The following is a 21,486-nucleotide window of genomic DNA, read 5'->3' on the forward strand; positions in this document are numbered from 1 at the left end:
AAAAACAAATTAAAAAAATAAAACAGAAACACTAAATCCTTTGGAGGAAAATGTAAGTAGAAATCTTAAAGACATATGGTAGGTAGAGAGTTCATGAACAAAAACTAAACTGCTTGGGAAATACTTCAAAGAATCAACAACTGAAACCTCATCTTTTTGAAAAGTTTCTGTACCTCAAAGCAAATCTCCAACAGAGTAAAAAGAAAACCAACAAACTGAGAAAATATAATAGCTAAGTGTCTCTGTGACAAGGACCTTCTATCTAGAACATATAAAGAATTTTTTACAAAAATCAGGCCCTCAAAATTCAAAGACCCAATCCAAAAATGGGCATCTGACATGAATATACACTTTTCAGATGAAGAAATACAAATGTCAAGTAAATATATGAAAAAAATGTTCAACATCATTGGTCATTAGCGAAATTCAAATTAAAACCACTCTGAGATTCCATCCCACTCCAGAAAAAATGGCTAACATCAAGAAGTTAGCCAATAACAAATGCAGGAGGGACTGTGGGGAAAAAGGAATCCTTCTGCACTGTTGGTGTGAGTGCAGACTGGTACAACCACTATGGAAATCAGTATGGATATTCCTTCAAAAGCTAGGGTTAGAGATCCCATTCAGGCCAGCTATTCCCCTCCTGAGTATTTTTCCAGAAGAGTTGAAAATCTCATACCACAGCCATATATGTGCACCCATTTTTATAACAGCACAATTTGTAATAGCTAAATCCTGGAAACAACCCAAATGCCCATCAACTGAGGAATGAATAAAGAAGATGTGATATTTTTGCACAATGGAGTATTACTCAGCTACGAAACAGGGTAAATTTGAGCCTTTTATCAGTAAACGGCTGCATCCAGAGACCATGCTCTTAAGTGAAATAAATCAGACCCACATGTGCAAACATCATATTATCTTCTTAGTGTGAGAATCTGAGAGAGAAAATAAAATCTGAAGGGTACAGTAGTTACTGGGGAAAGGGAATGAACTTATTCAACAGGAAAGAGTTACTGGGTTGAGGAGGACAAAGAGGTAATAAGGGAAAGAGATTTATCTCTGTGTGTAAGCAGGATGGTTTGTACAACTGTACTATGGATTTCTGCCGGTCTTTGGGAAGGAGCAGTTAATGCTTAATTTGTTTTCTCCTCTTTTTAAATTTTTAACCTCTTTCTCTTCTTAATTTCTTACATATTTCTTTCTTTTTTCTTTCTTCTTCCAATTTTATATGCATATATCTGGTAATAGGAACAACTAATTTGAGGCAATACTATGAATTATACCAAATACTACAATTCATATTTTTTTAAGTAAAATTCTGTATCACTTGTAGTTTTTCTGTTATAATACTATTTTGTACTCTCTTTAAAAATAAAATTAAAAAAGATACTCAGGTACTGCTTCTTTGACATCCAATAAAAATGTTCCATCTGTTCTCAGATGCTCTCGATTGCCATCCTTTGCTGGCTCATAAATGCTCACCAGAGATCCTACCTCAGCTGAGGTAGCTACATTTATACTTGTTAAAACTAGCAAGACTATTTGAAATGGTGATTATCTATGTTTCTCAAAATCAACGAAAGAGCCTGTCATGGTAGCCCATGCCTGTAATCCTAGCACTTGGAGCCTGGGAGAAAAAAATTGCTGTGAATTCAAGCCCAACATAAATATTAATTCTGAATCCACAAAATGAAAATTTACAACTTGACTTTGCCTTTCAAAGTGAAGAATTTAAAAAAAAATCATGCCATCCATTTTATATGAGATTATTCACATGGACTGTACAAGTATAAATTGTTAACTTCTTGATAATGTACACAAAAAGAAGTAAGAATTTTTTCAGACTCTGAAACCTAGCAACTTCTCCTCCAGGAATTTTTCCTTGGAAAGTAATTATTGTGTATAAAGATTTTGGTAAAGGTTTGAGTCATGATAAAAACCTACAGGCAACCTAAACATTAATTTTTTTAAGTTTATTTGATACATCATCTAATTTATTTGGTACAGGATCTTGCTATGAAGTTCAAACTCACAGTGATTCTCCTGTCTCAGCCTCCCCAGTGCTGGGATTACAGGCATGTGCCACCATGCCTGGGGTTCCAGGCCTGGTACAGCATGCATTACCAGGGATTGAACTCGGGATTTTGTACTTATCTCCCCAGCCCAACCTAAATATTAAGCAAGAAAGAGTTTAATAAATTGCTATTGATATTATTAAGATAAAATACAATATTTGATTGCATAGAAATAGTATTTACATTGCTTTGTTATATAGAAAATATGTAAAATATAGTGTTCCACTGTTATGGTTCGTATCTAGGTGTCCCCCCAAAAAAAAAACCAGTTGAGTATGAACGGAAACCTTCACAAACAGTGAGCTACATAAACCTTTCCATCCTTAATTTTGGGCATCAGGTATTTTGTTCTAGCAATGAGAGAAAACTAACCGAGACATCCACTGTGATAAATAAATTTTATATGTATATAATTGCATAAGTACTGTCCATCAAATAAACCTATTGAGATTCCACAATCTAGGAAGAAGTAAAAAGATTTTGAAGTAGTACAGAATGTGTCATAATGAACTTACACTAAACCTACTTTTAGCCATATCCATCATGATTAGATTTGAAACTCTTTGAGAAGCAAATTAACTTCTACTCAGGAAGGAAGCATAAGACAGGATAAGATAACTAAAGACAAAAGACCTGGGTTCTACCAGATTGTTCTTCTCCCTTTTCTCTCTCCATTTAGGTCTTTCATATCCACTGATATACAGACTAAGACCCAATATCTCCCCTCCCCTTTATCCTTTCTCTAAATAGCCCTCATGTGACAGAGGCCATCTTCCTAGCAATATTACCTCTTCCACCCCTGCCTATTGGCTTGGAGTGAGCCCAAAGGAGATATGATCCACTCTTAGGAAGAAAAGACATATAAAGTCTTAGGATTTAGGTTATAGGTCCTATACTCGGGAATATTTGTGATTATTGTGATATGTAAAATTGACTTAACAATAACACATACCAGATTAGTAAAGCCCTGGACATGCTTGTGGATGGTTCACATGTAGTTTAAAAACTGAGGATAGTAGGGGCCGGGAGGTGGCTCAGTAGAATAAGCGCTTCCCTGGCAAGTGCAAGGGTCTGAGTTCAATCCCCGGTTCCACCAAAACAAACAAACAAACAAAAAACCCCTGAGGATATAAGACTCTCCTCAGATGAGTATGACAACTGATTGGCTTATAGATTGCATGGAATAAAAGGAGAAAGAAGGGAAAGTGTTGTATGTTATGAGTCGGTGCCAAAAGAAACGACAAGAAGACCTGATGGATATGGCTTCAGAGGTCTCACTGAGATTAGTCTCTCTCGAAGTGAGCCCAGAGCCACAAAAGCATCTCTCATTTATTGAGGGCTAAAGGCAGGCTAAGGAAGGTGCATAATTACTTTGGTGAACACAAACTACTAACTCTATGGACTTCCACCATTTGCCTAAGACTAAGTTTACACAATGCTAGGCGATAACATCCCAAGCAAGGGATCAAAGAACAGACAGGGCGCCATCAGCTTCTAGCTGTTATCTGCAGCCTTGAATCCCAGCTTGCCAGAATTTACAAGTGAGAGACAACAGTTCTCCTTGGGCCCTGTGTATTGTTCATTGTTCCTTTGGGACATTAGGCTTTTTGTCTCATATTTATATTTCTATAGGAAGGCCCATTTCCTCTTCAGAGGAGCTCTGGCCTTTGCCATTGTCTTTGGACATGGGGCTCTAGTTTTCATTTCCAGTGCAGATGCTTCAGCTTTTTTTTTTTTTCTTTTTCTTTTTCTCTTTGAAACAGGGTGTCAGTATGCAGTTCAGGCTGGCCCTGAACTCATTTTGTAGCCCAGGCTAATCTCTAACTCACAACAATCTTCCTGACTCAGCCTCCTGAGTGCATGGATTACAGGTATGCGCCACCACACCCAACCTCTTCTGCATTCTAATGTAGGTGTTTGAGCTTTCCAACATGGACTTACACCGGATTCTGCAGTGAGGTCCAGGCCTTTGACATTCGACTGGATCCTCCAGCCCTCTAATGTGTAAACAGTCATTTTGCATTCTTCTACCCCAATTCTGCAATTCTACAGGTGGCCAATGAAAGCCTAGTCCTACTGAATAATCTGTCCTTCAGTGTACCTAAGTGACAAATATTCTAAGATCCTGCCTCAATCAACTTTCCACTATTCCAATAAAGTACCTGAAGCAATTAATCTATAATGAGGAAAAGCTTATTCTTGACTTGAAATTTGGAAGTTCCAGTCTAAGATCAAGTGATGCCATCATTTTGAGCCCCTAATGATGGCAGTACATCATAAAGGGAACAGGAAGCAAAGAGAAAGAATAAAAGGCCAAGGTCCCACAGTGCCTTCACTGGGATACCACAAGAGATGAATATTCTATAATTACATTTATATAGTCATATGAATAAAAATGAAATGGGTGGAGGTTTAACAAAACGTAATTTAAATGTGTGATATACATGTACCAATTCCTTCCAGTGAATGTAATCATTATGTACTGAAAACATGTACTAATACATTTTTTAAAAAGTAAAGATATCTTGCAAGGTTCTACTTCTTAAAGGTCCACAAAAACTTCCCAATGTGGTCAACCTCGGGACCATGCCTATATACATAGACCTTAGGGTGATACTCACCCAAACTATGACAGGCAAGACACAAGATCCTAGGCATCTGTTGTGTTGTCTAGAAGGAGGGAAGAATCCCACTAGGCATGTTTTTCCCAACTGGCTCACCACTACATGGGAAAGAAGGCATGGACAGGGCCCGAGGCTGATCCTTTAAAAGTAGAGCCTTGGGCAGAGGTATTGTCTGCTCAGGCCTAAGGTGGCAATGTCTTTGGGCATGTGATCTAAATACTTGTTTAGAGTTTTTCATATATAAAATGGAAATGAAGCAAACTAACCAGGGTGTACCATGAAAATTGATGCCCTAAATACCTTAATGACCTCCCAATAGGGCGCACCACATTACCACAACAGGGACCAAGCTTTTGATACATAAATCCTTGGGGGCCACACTTAAACCACAGCAAAACCACAGCAGGGACTAATAGCTCCTGTATGTCACATCACTGTTCCATCCAGTAGACACAAATAATTATACATTGAGTTTTCTGGTGCACAAATGTATATGCTTCGCAGAAGATATATTAATGTAATGGGTATCAAGGGGAATAAAATAAATGACAAGGAGTAACAGTTTTTCCCTTGTATAAGATCCATTGTGTTCTTCATATTCCTTTGAAAGGGGCCATCAGCACTTATACCACCTAAAAATACATTTTTATGCTTTCTTATTTTTTTAAATTGCCTGTTGCAGTTCTTTTCAAATTTGTGAGTTTTACCAAAGGCTAAGATTGAAAAGTAACTGATATTAGTCAAAGACTGTGAGCCAAAAGCTTTACATGTTATTTTTAAGGAGGATACTGCTAAATTGCAGAGGTTTTACGGAGCATGCATCTCTTGAAACAAGATTTGACTGACCTTATCAAATCCAACGCCTACAACTCTTGTTGCATAGGTCTTGCTTTATCTTGGTCTTAACCATCCAGCAGAAAAGTATAAAAATAATATATAAGCCATGCTGCTATGTTGAGCTGTAGGGGACTCAGGTCAACAATTTCTGACATCACCAGTCAAGCGGAAGACCCAATACTATTAGGGGCTACTGGACTCTTTTAGAATATTTTTCTGAGTTTACACACCTATAATACTCAAATAATGGAACATAACCAAAAAAGGGGATATAGATGAATGTCCATTTTGTACCTGTGTATTCAAAGTGGTTAGGATAGATATATAGTTACATTCTCTTAATGAATAGAGGGATTTGTTCTAAAGGTGTTTGTAAATAGGATATCATGTCCGCATCTCGTACAGCAATTAACCACTAGGAAGAATGTATGCAATGTGTTAATTATTGAAAGTGTCCTACCAATTTGATTGGAAACTTTCTCATTGCTATTTGTTTCTTAATAACATTATGGAAAAAAAAAGTTCAATATGTCTAGAAAAAGATGTATCTCCCCCATAGTTTCCAGAGAACAGAAAATAACGTTTTCCTTCTAGGATTGGCAGCTACAGAAAAGACAGGCTATTGCATATGTAAGAGGGAGAGAGTGCGGGGAGGGAGTAGCAAGCCCACCCCGCGTCTGCTACGCTTTTGGTGGGAGTGGAAATTGGAAACCTGATCTCACCGGTGACGTAGATCTCATGTGACCACAAGTCGACGTGTGCAGAAATCCTCCTAGTCCGGTCCTTGTTCCTGCGTGGGTACAAGCTTCCTTCAGCTGTGCGGGCGGCCGTGCCGAGGGCCAGTGAAAGGAGCCAATTTATCAGAATTCAACAGGTTGGTGTCAGTATGATTGGTGCCTGGGGTGTCTAGTGTTAAGGTGGTCTAAGGTGGAGACTTGAGGGAGTCCCAGTCAAGTCCGTCTTTCTACCCTCTGCCTCTAAGTCTGCAGGAATTAATTATCCTTAGGAAAGGAACTAAGGGTCCTAAGTGGCGGACAAGGAAACCCTGATAGCTTAAAAATAATCCCAGACCTGTTTGCTAATACCCACCCTGTTCCCAGACCTAGCCCCAGTAAAGCTCAGAAAAAATCAGCTTTTCCCACTCCGTATCTAATGAGAAAGACGAGTTAACTTGCCCTGTGTAGAAAATAGCATGAAAAAAGATGAGAAACTTTCTATTACCGAGATCTGAATGATTAAAGCTAACGTAAATCTGCAGCTCCTGGTCTCTGTTGCCCATTGGCCTATCAGGCACTTGCCCCGCCCCCTCTTTCTCCGGCGTCCGCAGATCCATTCTTAGCACCGCCCAACGGAAAAAAAAATAGGAGTTAGAAACTGACCAGATTGGTACTAGCTGCGAGGGACTTTGTTAAGACTTGGTATGGTAGTGGGTGAGGGTTCTCACAGTCCCTTCTTTTTCCCCTTCCTTCCTGTCCCCTCCAGCCAACCCACTCTGTTCTGGGAGGGCACTGTGTTAGGATCTGTGGGAAACAAGGGCTTGGAGAGGGCTGAGCGTTTGGAAGGAGGACCTTGGAAAAGGCTGTAGGAAGGGACCAGACAGAGGGAACGCACTGGAAAGTGAGAGTAAGAGGTAACCCAGACTGCTGACTGGGCTTCTCGGGTGGAATCCCAAAAACAAGTGCTTAAAATTCTGCAGAGTACGTGTAAACTCACTAAGCCTTTTTTACCTACAGTATCATTGCTTCCTAGGAGTAACTGCACTCAACGGGGAATACGCAAGAAAAAAGAAAAGAAGAAAGAAGGAAGGAAGAGTGACACAGATAAAAGATGAAACCCTGTCAAAAAATTGAAGAAAAACCAGAAAATGAGAATGAGCCAAAGTGTGAGGAAGAGTCAAAGACTGAGGAAAAGCCAGAGGAGGAGGAACAACCTGGAGAAGAGGAAAAAACAGAAGCAACATTTAAAGAACGGTTGATTCACTCTCTGGAGGAATTTAAAGAAGATATACACAACAGACATTTAAGCCATGAAGATAAGTTTAGAGAAGTCGATGAAATCGATGCGATAAGGAGAGTAAGAAACAAACTGATAGTGCTGCGTTGGAAGGTTCACCGAGACCATTTCCATCCGTATTTAATGTAGCTTAGTTTCATTTCTGTGTTATTAATAACATTGTCATATAGCTTTCTTTTTATTGACATTTTCCTTATATATCTTTATTCATCTTTCTACTTTAGCCTATTACGTTTAGTGGTTTTAGGGCATCTTTTGTTATCTGCATCTCACTGTTTATTGTATTTGGAATCCATCTACCAGTCTTTATCTTTTTAAATTTTTTATTAGTACATGTTTGCGGTTCATAATGATTACATTCATTGTGGGGAGTTGGTGCATGAGCATAACACATACTAGTTATTTTTATATCTCATTTCCTGTCCTCTCCCTCTCTCCCTTCTGTATTTTAATATGGGAACTTTGCTATTTGTAAAAGAGGAAAGTTTCCTGTGATGATAAAAATGAGAAAAAGATTAGTAAGTCATGTATGAATATCATATTTTTGAAAGGTAAAAATACATTTGTATATAACACATGCATATGAAAACTTCTGATGACTGAAAGATAAAATGTACAGTCTTAATGGTGGGATTATGAATGATTTTTCCTCTTTGTATTTTCCTCATTTCTAAAGTGAACACACGTTGTTAAAAATAATAAATATTTTATAAGTAAAAATGAGGCAACCAACAGCACTTAATACCTAATTTCTGAAACTACTGCAGCACACATAACTTAAGATTATAAGCAAATGTGAAATTCAAAGTGTCACCAAACCATTTAGTTAAAATGAATTTTACATCTTTTTCATCTGTAAAATAAGGACCATAATCTCACAGAAATACTGTGTGGGTCAAATAAATAATTGAAAGCTATTTGACATGTTTTGATCCCTATCATCACATACATAGTCCAAGCTCTACAGATTTGTTTCAACTATTTGGAATGATAAAAAAGTAGTTGCCATCTGTACTGGAAAACAAATCCAGGAAATGATTAGGTGAATACCACCTTTATATTCTCTCCTGTTTTTCACCCAGCTTTTCATCAGCCATCCTTTCATGTGAACATTTATTTAGGATATTTCTTCTCTTTTGGACAAATCCTGCACATGTCAAGCCCTTATGGCTGTGATGTGCTTGGATACTCAATGAGTGAAGCCTAGCCTATTCCTTTGGACCCTCCAGTGGCCTGAATCCCCAGAATGCCCTCTGCATAATTAAGGGGATTGCCTACTTCTTCAATTTATATAGACACTTCTGCAGTGCTCCTTGGGTAAAGATGTCTCATAGATACCTTTGCAATTTTCAGATTTTTACCTTTTCTCTTTATACAGTACAGATACGCTGAGCTTATCTGGGAGTTTGACTAGAAAAGTCTGAATAATAGACATGCTCTAGGCAAAAGTTCTGCTCTGGCCCTGAAGATGCCATTGTACCTTAGCTTCAATTTCTTTGTGGTTCGTAATTTTTTTTTTCTGAAGACTGGTGGTGGCAGGCCCCCCTATTGGTTCAACAGGTACCTCTAGATTTGTACAACTTTTAAAGGGAGGCTTAAGTCAGTTTGGAGATACATCTCTGGCTAGAAATATATGAAAGTGCTCTGTCAGGTGTGCTACTGGTGCGTTCTTTTCTTTTATGATAAGATTTGGGGATTTTTCATGGCTACAGATTATTCTACAAGGGAATGTCACCAGGACCAGTGCTGATCAGGCTGGAATTCCAACTGGAGTGAGAAAAGGTTCCAGGGACTCACTGTGCCTGTTTTACAAGGTAAAATAAATTTAGCCCCCTGGGACTAAGAAGTGGGGCGCTTAGCTAGAGTGTAGAGGAGCTCAACCTAACTACACTCTTCTCTAGGATGGGCCTGTCTTTGATTTCTCTACTCCATCCTGCATCAGCTTCCAGGCTCTTCAGCACTGAGGGCCAGTATTTCCTGGATAGAGTTTCGTGCAGGACCACTCCTGTCCCTATTGTAGATCAAAGCACTAGACTTCCTTTTACCCATTTTTTCCTTCTCAAGAGCTGTTTGAATTTTTTTTCTCTTCTCAAGAGGTGTTATAATTTTTTTATAAGTCACAAGATAATACCTCAATTCCCAGTATGAAAATAAATAAATAAATAAATAAATAAATAAATAAATAAATGCCTGAAACCTATTGAGGGTGGTATCCCAAAAATTCCTTTTCAAAAAAATTACTGTAATAATATAAATGAGTCATTTTAAAGACCAATATCAGATAGAATAAATATTAAAACTTTGTCACAGATATGGCAAAAATCTTGTTAGGAAACATTTCCCTACCATAACTGCTTTAAGGATAATATCAGCAGACATAAGTTAAGAACTGTGCACACTTGGAGGTTTTACCCTATGTGTTAGGTCAACAAGCTAGCTTATACAATTTAATTGATGCCAGAAGAACACACTAGATTTCTAGATGGGGTACAAAGGACATTATCTCACCATAAGCAGTCACCATAGCTTCATATTGCTTTCTACTGGCTCCCTTTGATGTCTGAGTTCCATAAGGTGACACAGGCCCCATGATGGCTGCCTCAATATGCAATGCATTATAAGAAAGAAACTCTGTTTGGGGCAACTTGCAGTTTTCATAGTAAGCAGAAGCATGTCTTCTCTTTGTCCAGGGGAAAATGTTAACCATCCTTCAAGGTTGGTTGCTGCAAACACAATGAAAAATGATCTAGCTGGTTAAAAGGTAGTCGAGGCATTCCATTCTTGGCACACAATAAGGACACTAAGGGATGCTGAGGGCCTATAGCCTACTGCATCGCTCAATAACAGTTTTCTTTTTATAATAAATCCTAATGTCAATGGAAAGTTTTAAGATTAAATAGCCGCTGAGGAACTGTAAAACTATACTAAGAAGTACCTACCCTGACATCACAAAATAAATCAAAATGCAGAGCCAATAGATTAATCAGGATTCTCATTCATCACTGGGAGTAAACTCATACAAAAATTTTCACTAGCAAACTGACAGGAGGATGTGCATTTGACAATCCACACCAGATTCCATACAAGTTCACCATGGTCTCTGTAAAAAGCAAAAGCTAAGAGAAAAGTTGGTTTCTTCTACCTTCAGGGAAAGTTCAAAGTAGAATTAAGATCAGAGGAGCTGCAACCTCACCCACATGACACTACCGAAAGCCAGTTATTTGATATTGATACATCAGTGTTGTGCTAGAGGCTTAGCAAAGCAGCTGCATCACTTGCTAGATATCTTAGGTATGGAGTACCTTTTCATGTATTATTTATTGGCTATTTATATATCTTTTAGTTTGAGGAATGTCTGTTCAAAGATTTTGCCACATCATTATTTCCAATGTGGTTTAATAAAGTACATATTTAAAGTAATGAGGCAAGGGGCCAGGGAGATGGCTCAGTAGAATAAGTGCTTCCCTGGCAAGCGCAAGGACCTGAGTTCAATCCCTGCTTTCACAAAGAAAAAAAAAAACATAAAAAAATGAGGCAGATTCCTGTATACTACATGTTTACTTTGCATTGTTGAAAGAAAAATGAAGAACATGAAGTAACAATACAGTATACATCTAAACATACTTAATTTTTTTTTTCATTTTATGTAATTGGTGCAGGGTCTCACTATTCAGCTCAGACTCGTAGTGATCCTCTTGTTTTCAACATTCCCAGCACTGGTATTGCAGGCATGCGCCACCACACCTGGACTCAGTCATTGGCTCAGCATGTCCCAGGGGCGGGGCTGGTGCTGCAAGTGGGAATAGGAATCAAACTCTGGTCACTGAGCTTGCCAAAACAGGCACTTAGTCCACTGAGCTATCTCGCTGGCTCTATATATTTATATGTATCAAGATGAAATTTCCTCAGTTTAATAAAGGGAGGGACTTTTTAAATGGGACTTTGATATCTCACTAGCCCTCCTGCCTTCTGGTTGCTTAGAAAGTAATATTTTTAAAAATCTTGGAATGACTAATCTGACTATCTTTGCATTGTAACTGTCAATTTATTTTTGTCCTTACACAAAGTCTTTCCCTTCCATGAACTGACTTTTACCAGATATTATGTCATTAACTTATTATTTTTATAAAAAAGGAATATGCAATGTACCCAAGATCATCCAGCTATTATATGGAATGCTTGTCTAAGGTCAAAGACCTGACTATTAATCATGGCTTTGAAACAGTTGGTGTATAACAAATGATAACAACAGTGCTGTGGTGAATGAATCCGCGTTAGTTCCAAACCATGCTCCTGCCCACTATAAATCGCAAGACTTTAGCCTCCCCCAGCCAATTAATAAAGACATGGGGCTTTATTTGTTCTAGGACAGCAGTTTGACCAGTCTCTTAACCAATTGGTTGCTTCTTTTTAGCCAAAGCCCCATTTTGGTTGAAGCCCTGCCCCCATACAGCTTGCCTGTGCAGGAGTGTATGCTTCCAATATTTGACTCACTCTTGTTTCTATTCTCTGTGTTAAAAGACCTGATTGTGTGGTATCAGATGTTTCTCCATTGATGTGTTCCCTTAAGACTATTTCCACAGGCCTTTAATGGTTATTCTGTTTTATAAATTTTCCAGCTTTACTAAAGAGAAGGACTGCAGAGCTCATCAAGCTGTTATATAACAAATTGTTCTTTGACATTACTTCTTCCTGAAGGAGTAATTGAGTTAGGTGGAGTAATTGAGTTAGGTGTTCTTACCCTGTATTCCTAGTGCCATTTCAGCATTAACTATGCACTCAATTTCCTGTTTCCTCCCATTAAATCATGAGTTCTGTAAGAATATAAAGACAACATCTATCTCATTTTGTTTATATCCCTGGAGGTTTGCCTGACCCATAATAAAAGCACCCAGGAAATACTTAACACATTGAATTATTTTTATTATATTTCAGTTAACTAGAAAGAGCTATGTCTTGAGAATCAGAACTAACCGGTGACTGAGTTTGAAAATGTATATGGGCAGACAGTGCCTAGCAAAAATGTGCTCAAACAATGCCAGATAATAGATATTGACTACAAAAGAGTAAATGAAAAAAAAAAGAGTAAATGAGAAACAGACTTGGAATTCATTAATAAATTATACTGAGCCGCGGTTTAAGAATATACACTTAGGAGACAGACTTTAAAAGTTCTAACTAATACTCTAACTGCTGGTTAGCTTCACTGTCCTACAGTTCTCTTGTAAAGTGGGGTATGTGGTTTAGCACTTACAACTTATGATTGTTGAGCGGATAAAAATATATTGATTAATGCACACCAACAATATATGTAGGCATCTGCAGTTATATACATGTTATTCTTATCACTAGTATGTGGAAGAAAATGGGATAATTTTGTACATGCTATTTTAAAACTTGAGTTGTTAAAACACAGCTAATGTTTTTCTTCCTTTTTCCATGCCCAAAGGACATTTTTCCCCGATTGGAGAAAATTTAGAAGACAGAAATAATCACTGGCTGATAAATAGCAACAGAAACACATCCCTAATCTTAAAGATTAGAACAACCAAATGGGAACAGATGAAGGAAGAACAGAATATCAAGTCACAATACATGCCTTAGAGGTTTCTAAGTGTACAGTGTGGCACAGGATACTGTCATGCTACTAATATGTGGGAGTCGTGAATGTCATGACAAAAACTCAAAAATTCAGGAGCTGAGGCAGGGGCAAATGAGCAAAAGAGGAAGAGAAGAAAGAAAGAGGAGTGTGTGTGTAAATTAACGTTTATCTTTAACACTTTAGCTAGAGATACATAAAATTTACCTGTGCTTCCAGCATCAAAGTATTATGTTTTAGTTATACTTAATAATACTTTATCATTTATTTCCATATCTACCTAATTTATTGAGGAATATTTGAGAAATTATGAAGTAGAATATACATGATTTCAATATAATGAAGAGACATCTAAAGGAAAAGGCTGGTGAACATAGGGAGGGTCATCCCACCTTAGATACCACTTTCTGGACTAGATCTGAGGTATAAAGTAACCGAGAAACACCTGTGGAAAAAGAAGGGCCCACCTTGGAGTGCACTTTCTCAGACTAGTCTAACTTCTGATTTAAACATCGGCTAGGACCATTTCAACCAGGGCTAAGCATAATGGGAAAAAAATCAGATAACTTAGTTTATAAACAATGTGTAGAAGGTGACAGGTCTGTGGCTCAGATGAAAATGCCTCATGTAAAAGCAGCTCAAGCTGGACAAGAGGGCAGAACACTTTGCAGCTGGGGAGATAGTAACTGACCTGTCAAAAAAGGAATGGAAGCTAGGATCACCCATTGGCCAGGGTGGCTTTGGCTGTATATATCTTGCTGACACAAATTCTTCAAAATTGGTTGGCAGTGATGCACCCTGTGTTGCAAAAGTGGAACCCAGTGACAATGGCCCTCTTTTTACTGAATTAAAGTTCTACCAGCAAGCTGCTAAACCAGAGAAAACTCAGAAATAGATTCGTACCCATAAACTGAAGTACCTTGTTGTTCCTAAGTATTGGGAATCTGGTCTGTATGACAAGAATGGGAAAAGTTACAGGTTTATGATAATACATTGCTTTGGGAATGATCTTCAGGAAATATATGAAGCAAATGTCAAAAGGTTTTCTCAGAAAGCTGTCTTGCAGCCAAGCTTGAATTCTGAGAGGCCAGGTAGATAGCTTAATAGAATAAGCACTTGCCTGGCAAGTGCAAGAGCCTGACTTCAATCCTCATTTCTGCCAAAAAAAAATTATTTTGGAGGGTCGGGAAGATGGCTCAGTGGAATAAGCGCTTCCCTGGCAAGTGCAAGGGCCTGAGTTCAATCGCCAGTTCTGAAAAAAAAAAAAGTTCTGTATATCTGGGAGTACATTCACGAGCTTGAGTACATGTATGGAGATATCAAGGCCTCAAATCTTCTTCTGAGCTACAAGAATAGGATTTTTTTTGGCTGGCTCAGGCTGCCTCAGGGGCGGGTCTTGGGATCAAACTGCAGTCCCCTGCACCTACTGGGTTTGCCAGAGCAGGCGCTTCAACAAGTGAGCTAACCCTCAAGCCCCCCTTCTGAGCTACAAGAATCCTGATTGGGTGTATTTGGTAGATTATGGCCTTGCTTATCAATACTGCCTGGAAGGAGTTCATAGAGAATACAAAGAAGATCACAAGAGATGTCATGATGGCCCTATTGTATTACAAGCATTGACGCACACCACGGTGTGGCCCCATCAAAACATAATGATTTGGAAATCCTTGGTTATTGCATGATCCAGTGGCTTAGTGGCCACCTTCGTTGGGAAGACAATTTGAAGGATCTAAACTATGTTAGAGATTGCAAAATTAGATACAGAGATGATATTGCAAGTTTGATGGAAAAATGTTTTCCTGAGAAAAACAATCCAGGTGAAATTGCTAAATACATAGGAGCTGAGAAATTACTGGACTATACTGAAAGGCCTCTTTATCAGAAGTTCCATGATATTCTTTTGTAAGTACTGAAAGCTATAGGAAGTAAGGATGACAGCAAGCTGGATCTCAGTGTTATGGAGAATGGAAGTTTGAAAGAGGGGCAACTGTTCATGGTGGCAGAAGACAGCAAAAGTAATGAGAGTGAGACAGAGAGAGAGACAGAGACAGAAAAAGAGACACTTTCTGCGCCTTACTCATGGAGACCACAGCAACATGGCTCTCAGCAGAATTTAAAATTAACCAATTGACTTTCTTTGTTTCCTTGTGAGTCTGTTCAAGGCCTAGGCCCCTTGTCTGGAGATGGGTAGCTGACTCACAGTAAGTGAGCCTCTATGCATCACTGGTCCAGGCTGAGGCTTGGGCAGCCATGACTCCTCAAAGGACAGGATAGGGCTATAGCTGAGAATGCCTGGCTCTAACCCCAGTGATGTAAAATCAGACTGCTTCTGCAAGCTTCACACTCCTACAATAACTGTCAACCTAAAGAGAAACTGTTCTCCTAATTAGCATATTTTCCTATCTGGGCAAGTCTTTGAACTGTCTCCCACGATCCCACTCAGATTCCCACATTTTCTTCAGTATCTCCCTCCTTTGTTGGAAAACCAAAAATATATGAGCCTCCCAGAGAAGGTCTTTGTCTTAGCCCCCAGAAAAATCTCAAATTCTGTTAGAAGGTTTTGGTCTTTCTGGAGACCTAAAATCACACCACTTGGCTTTAAAAAAAAAAAAACTTGCTCTCCACTCATTGGGGAGATTGTGGGCCTGATCAGTCCACAATCACTATGTGATAATGTAAATCCAGTACTTTACATTGTATGCAGACTACCCAATTTATGATGAGTGTAGTTCTCACACCTTTAATCTCAGAAACCTTAATCCCAGTGTCACACTAGGAATCAATCACATACTCTAGATTTAGCTACCTCTGATAAGAGCCCATACAAAAGTACATGAGGCTTTGGAAGGACATCTAAACACAAACTATAACACAATGCATAATGATTAAATTCATTATAGAGAACTGTTACCCGGACAAAACACATTTCGATTATTTTTCCCTTCCCTCCACCTTTTTTCATTCTTCCTGCATCAGATTCATTTATTTATACCATAAAGTCTTGAAAAATTAATTATCATATACACAAATTAAAAACCATACTAATAGGCATAAAATGTAAGGCAATTGAACTAAGTCAAGGTACATATTTAGATACATTGTCCACGCTGTATTATAATAACTTTTCTCTTTTTTCTATTATTTTTTATTTTATACTTTGCTTATATAGACAGCTGAGCTACCTCCCCAGCCCCTTGTATCATTTCTAATGCTTTTTTTTACTATTTTGTATTCTTTCTTAAAAAAAGAAATAAAATATATAATTTATTAGTCATATTTATTTCTTTTGTAACTACTTTTTGTCCTTTTCCCATTTTTCTTCTTTCTTTTCTTTTTTTTTTTTCAGAACTGGGGATTGAACTCAGGCCCTTGCGCTTGCCAGGGAAGCTCTTATTCCACTGAGTCATCTCCCCCCCCCATTTTTCTACTCATACATCATTAAGCTGTAAGATTTTTTTAAACACATGGGTGTTATCTTTCTCTTTCATTCATGAATTGTTTGCTTTGAAGAGCTAGTTTAGTAAAATATCACAAACAGGTGGCTTAAAATGATAGAAATTTATTCTTATCACTTTAGACACTAGATGTCTGAAATCCATAAAGCCACGCTTCTTCTGAGACTGTACATAGAATCTTCTTTTGCCTCTTCCTAATCTCTAGTCATGGCTGTCAACCCTTGGCCCTCTTTGCTTTGAAGCTCTAGGACTCTGATTTTTGCCTCTGCTTTTACACTACATTTTCATTTGTTTATCATGACATCAGTCTTATCAGGTTAAAGTTTTGTCCAGTGATGACTTGTTAAACTGCTTATATCTGAAAAGACACTATTTTCAAAAATAAGTCACATTCACAGTTCATGGGACTTAATATTTCAACACATCTTTCTAGGAGGCATGATTCACCCCTTAGTACCTGTAGTTAAAATATTTTTCTCCAGTTTGCTTTCTGTCATTTAATTTTGTAATAATAATTTGGCTTCTTTCATTGCTTCATGTATTAGCCATTGAATTTAAACAGGAATAACTCAAGTAAGGCAAGGGAAAGTGACTTCATCAATATGCAAGCATGTAAATTTTATATCTCTTTTTGGGTGCTGGAAACCAAACTTGGGGGCTCATGCATACTAAGCAAGCACTCTCCCATGGAGCTATACCCCTAGCCTGCTCAGGGCTTTATGATATCCTCCAGCTCATCTCAAAGTCCAAGGGAAAGGAGAACCGGTGTTAGCATAGGTGTGAAACTAGGAGGATACAGAGTTCTTGTGGTTCCTACACAGATGAGCTCAGGTCAAGCAGTTTAGGAGATTATGTGTATGGGAAAAATCTTATCCAGAAGATTCCTAAACAACAGAAAAGAGTAGCTATGAGTCTCTGATATCTTGAGAAACATTCTGCAGTCCCTGAAATCAAAAGAAAAATAATATTCACCTGCTTTTCAATATAGATGATGAGGTGTTGAATATTTCTGCTTACATATTCAGACATTCTGGCCTAATGGATTTTTAAAATAATTTCATACTACATATATTGAATTAAATATATTATCTGACAAATTATCCAAACTCTTAGCACTATAATACTCTTAAAATTTATTTAGGTCTATTCTCATGCTACAAGTCTTGGCATCAAAATTGTAATGACCATAGCTTATGGGAAAGTCAGAGTGGTTGTATTCTTAATATCTGGTTTCAGTTCATTATAGGTGGTTATATTTTTTTGCAGTACCAGGGATTGAACTCAGGACCTTGCACTTGCCAGGCAAGAGCTTATTCTACTGTCATTTCCCTAGTCCCTGTGTTTATATTTAAAGAAAAAGAGAAAACCACACCAGATACACAGAGAAACATGTTAGACAGAAACTGAGATATTCATACCCACCGAGCATGCCAAGATTCAGACTACCTTTTCCAAAACTTAACATACACCTAGAAGAGAATATTGAGAGGGAAATATAGCAGTGTACGTAGTCCACAGTGTGTGGGAGAGGGATGTTCTGTTGTCTGACATTCTTCCTCTGTGTCTGTTTGAATGATTTGAGAGAAAGAGAGTGATTAAGACATTTCTTACATTGATATCTAAGGTAAGATTGTTGTCCTACATAAGTAATCATCACAAATGCTCACACTTTATTTCTTTTTTTCCCATAAATTGAGAAACAAAGAACAATGAGACAGTTTCAAACCGAACTGATAGGACCGTTTCAACAATTAACATATTGCATACATTCTTCCTAGTGGTTAATTGCTGTACAAGATGTGGACATGATATCCTATTTACAAACACCCCAAATCCCTCTATTCATTAAGAGAATGCAACTGTATATCGATCCTAACCACTTTGAATACACAGATACAAAATGGACATTCATCTGTATCCCCTTTTTTGGTTAAGTTCCATTATTTGAATATTATAGGTGTGTAAACTCAGCAAAATATTCTAAAAGAGTCCAGTAGTCCATAATAGTATTGGGTCTTCTGCTTCACAGGCAATATCAGAAATTGTTGACCTGAGTTCCCTACAGCTCAACATAACAGCATGGCTTTACTTCTTATACTTCGTTTTTATACTTTTCTACTGCATGGTTAAGACCAAAATAAAGCAAGACCTGTGCAACAACAGTTGAGGCTTTTGGGTCTGATAAGGTCAGTGAAATCCCCTCAGGATTTATCCTGAGATCCTGTACCTCATATTGTAGAACCTTTGTCAGTGTCAGCCATGTGGATGAGTCATGGCCATTGCTTGGCCAGTGTGCTCTCTGTGTGAGCTTGAGAGAATGTTTTCTCTCCATGTCACACTTGATTTCTATTGGACTCACTAATATGGGTTCACACCCAAGCAGCTCCTTCAGATTTTGGTGACATCTTGTAAGGTTGCACCATATCTTGTATGTGGCTTCTAGTAAAACTATCACATGGCATTCCTGTCAAACATAGTTTTTTTGTATTGCTCTGTAACAATCTCTGGTAAACCTGTATCTCAGTAACTTCCCTCTCTGCAGCTCTAACTTTAAGTCCTACAGTCATGATAAGATACATTTCATACCTCTTCAGAACTGAGAACTTTGGGAGGTAAACTGTTTTGGCTCTTTTTACACTCAGTCACACTACCACATCATCTTTTCAGTTTTCTTCCCAAGCTCCGATAGCATGTAAGAATTTCAAAAACCCAATAGTAAAGCAGATCCACTAAAGGAATGAGAAATGAACCTTATAATTATATAGCTAAACTTTATGCATAATTCTTTCAGGATCGCAATCTCTTGACTTTGGAGAAGAGAACTTTGAAACGTGGCCATCCAAGATTGTGAATCGAGACCAGAAGGGATAGGGGTTTTTTTCATAAACACTATACTTTCCCAAAGATGAATTCAGTTTCTTTTTTTAGTATTGTACTATCTTTGTCTTAAGATGAAGAACAATCAAATTAGCTTACTTTCTCTCTGCCCTTTCGTGAGGTTTTTATTTTTATTTTATTTTTGCAGAACTGGGGATTGAACTCAGGCCCTGGCCCTCAGATATTCTACTGAGCTATCTCCCCGGCCCATCTCTCCATCCTTTTGGAGACATGTATCCTAAATAAAAATCTACTGTCCTCACTTAGCTTTGGAAATCTTACAACTTTTTTTCTAAACATGTGCAATCTACCTCTAATTCCCCAGAAAACTCCAAGGCCTGCAAAAGATCTCAGTCAAGTCTTTTACATCATTTTAGTAAATATAATAACACTTTGAGAAAAATTTCAACCTGTCTTTAAAATATTACTTTATTATGACCAGACTCTTATGTAGCATAAAACATGTGTATCCCTGTATCCTTGAGCTACATCCCCAGGAATTCGCACCCACCCAATTTTAGTTTTTGAGACAGGGTCTAAGTTGCCTAGGCAGGACTTCAACTTACAGTCCTCCGCCCTTAGTTTTCCAAAGTGATGGATTACAGATTTACTACATATATGTTTATATCCAAGAAACTTGGAGGTTTCAAACAAAAGACTTATCCAAGATAGGCCAAAAGGAAAACCACAAAGCATGTAGTCACCAAGAAAAATAAAATTCCATTTGTTACACTTAATTTGCACATGTGGGCCTGATTTATTTCACTTATGAGTATAGAGAAGTGAAACTTCTCTAACTGCATCTACTTGCCTGAAAAGGCCTCAAGTTGTCTTTCTTTATAGCTGAGTAGTACTTCATTGTATAAAAATACCACCTCTTTTTCATCCATTCCTCAGGTGATGGGCATTTTGGTTGTTTCCAAAAATTGGCTATGACAAATTGTGCTGCTATAAACATGGATGCACATATATCACTTTGGTATAATGTTTTCAGTCCTTTGAGAAAATACACAGAAGAGGAATAGCTGAATTGAATGGGATTTTCAGTCCTAGTTTTTTGATGAGTTTTCAAACTGATTTCCACAATGGTAGTAACAGTCTACATTCCCATCAACAGTGGAAAACAGTTCCTTTTTCCCCACAGCCTTTCCAGCCTTTGTAATTAGTTGATTTCTTTTTGACAGTCATTCTTTCTGGAATGAGATGGTATCTCAACGCTGTTTTAATTTGCATTTCTTGAATGCAAATTAAAGGTGCTGTGGAACTTTTTTTCATGTATTTCTTTGCCAGTTGTGTTTCTTCCTCTGAGAAGTGTATTCAGCTCAGATACCCATTTTTGGATTGGCTCTTTATATTTTGGAGGCCTGATTTTATTTAGTTCTTTATATATTGTAGATGCAAGTCCTTTGAGTGATTTGTTGGCTAAGATATTTTCCCAATTTGTGGGTTTTCCTTTCACTTTGTTGTTCATTTCTTTTGATATACAGAAACTTCTCAATAAAATGAGATGCCAGTTGTAGATACTTTGAAGGATCTCCTGTGCAGTTTGGTTTTTATTCATGAACTCTCTGCCTACCCATATGTTTTCAAGATTGCCACCTACTTTCTCAGATCTACATGTGCAAATATTGTGTTCTTTCCTTAGTGTAAGAACCTGAAAGAATAAATAAAATCTGAAAGGTGTAATAGATATGTAAAACGGACAGAAATCAAACTTAAGGATTAAACAATGAAGACGTGGGAAAGGAGAAAAGACAAGAAAAAAGAAAGGGGTAAAATCATGCAAGTATATATACAGGATGGCTAAGATGATTGTACTCATAATTTCTGTCAGTAATGTTTAGGATTTTCACATTGACTAACTCTGTATGCTGATATTTGTGATCAAAGCAACTACATTGAGGACTACAATGTGTAATACCTAACATGGTTGAATACCTATCATCCTGGTCTTCTAAATGTGTAACATTTCTAATGTCTTTTCTTTTTTATTTATTTATTTA

General features: G+C 37.8%; 1 protein-coding gene and 1 pseudogene across 1 annotated transcript; both read left to right on the forward strand.

Moving 5' to 3' along the window:
• The first annotated feature begins 6,290 nt into the window (after window positions 1–6,290).
• On the forward strand, window positions 6,291–8,440 carry LOC101570754 (transcription elongation factor A protein-like 9). The gene is made up of 2 exons (XM_023703463.1): window positions 6,291–6,413; window positions 7,289–8,440. The coding sequence occupies exon 2, from the start codon at window positions 7,367–7,369 to the stop codon at window positions 7,679–7,681; it is 315 nt and encodes a 104-aa protein (XP_023559231.1). The 5' UTR covers window positions 6,291–6,413; window positions 7,289–7,366; the 3' UTR covers window positions 7,682–8,440.
• A 5,329-nt stretch (window positions 8,441–13,769) lies between these two features.
• Window positions 13,770–19,457, forward strand: LOC101591609 (annotated as a pseudogene).
• Window positions 19,458–21,486: the final 2,029 nt, after the last annotated feature.

This window comes from Octodon degus, unplaced genomic scaffold, assembly GCF_000260255.1.
Source record: "Octodon degus isolate 3935 unplaced genomic scaffold, OctDeg1.0 scaffold00171, whole genome shotgun sequence".
Taxonomy (NCBI): domain Eukaryota; kingdom Metazoa; phylum Chordata; class Mammalia; order Rodentia; family Octodontidae; genus Octodon; species Octodon degus.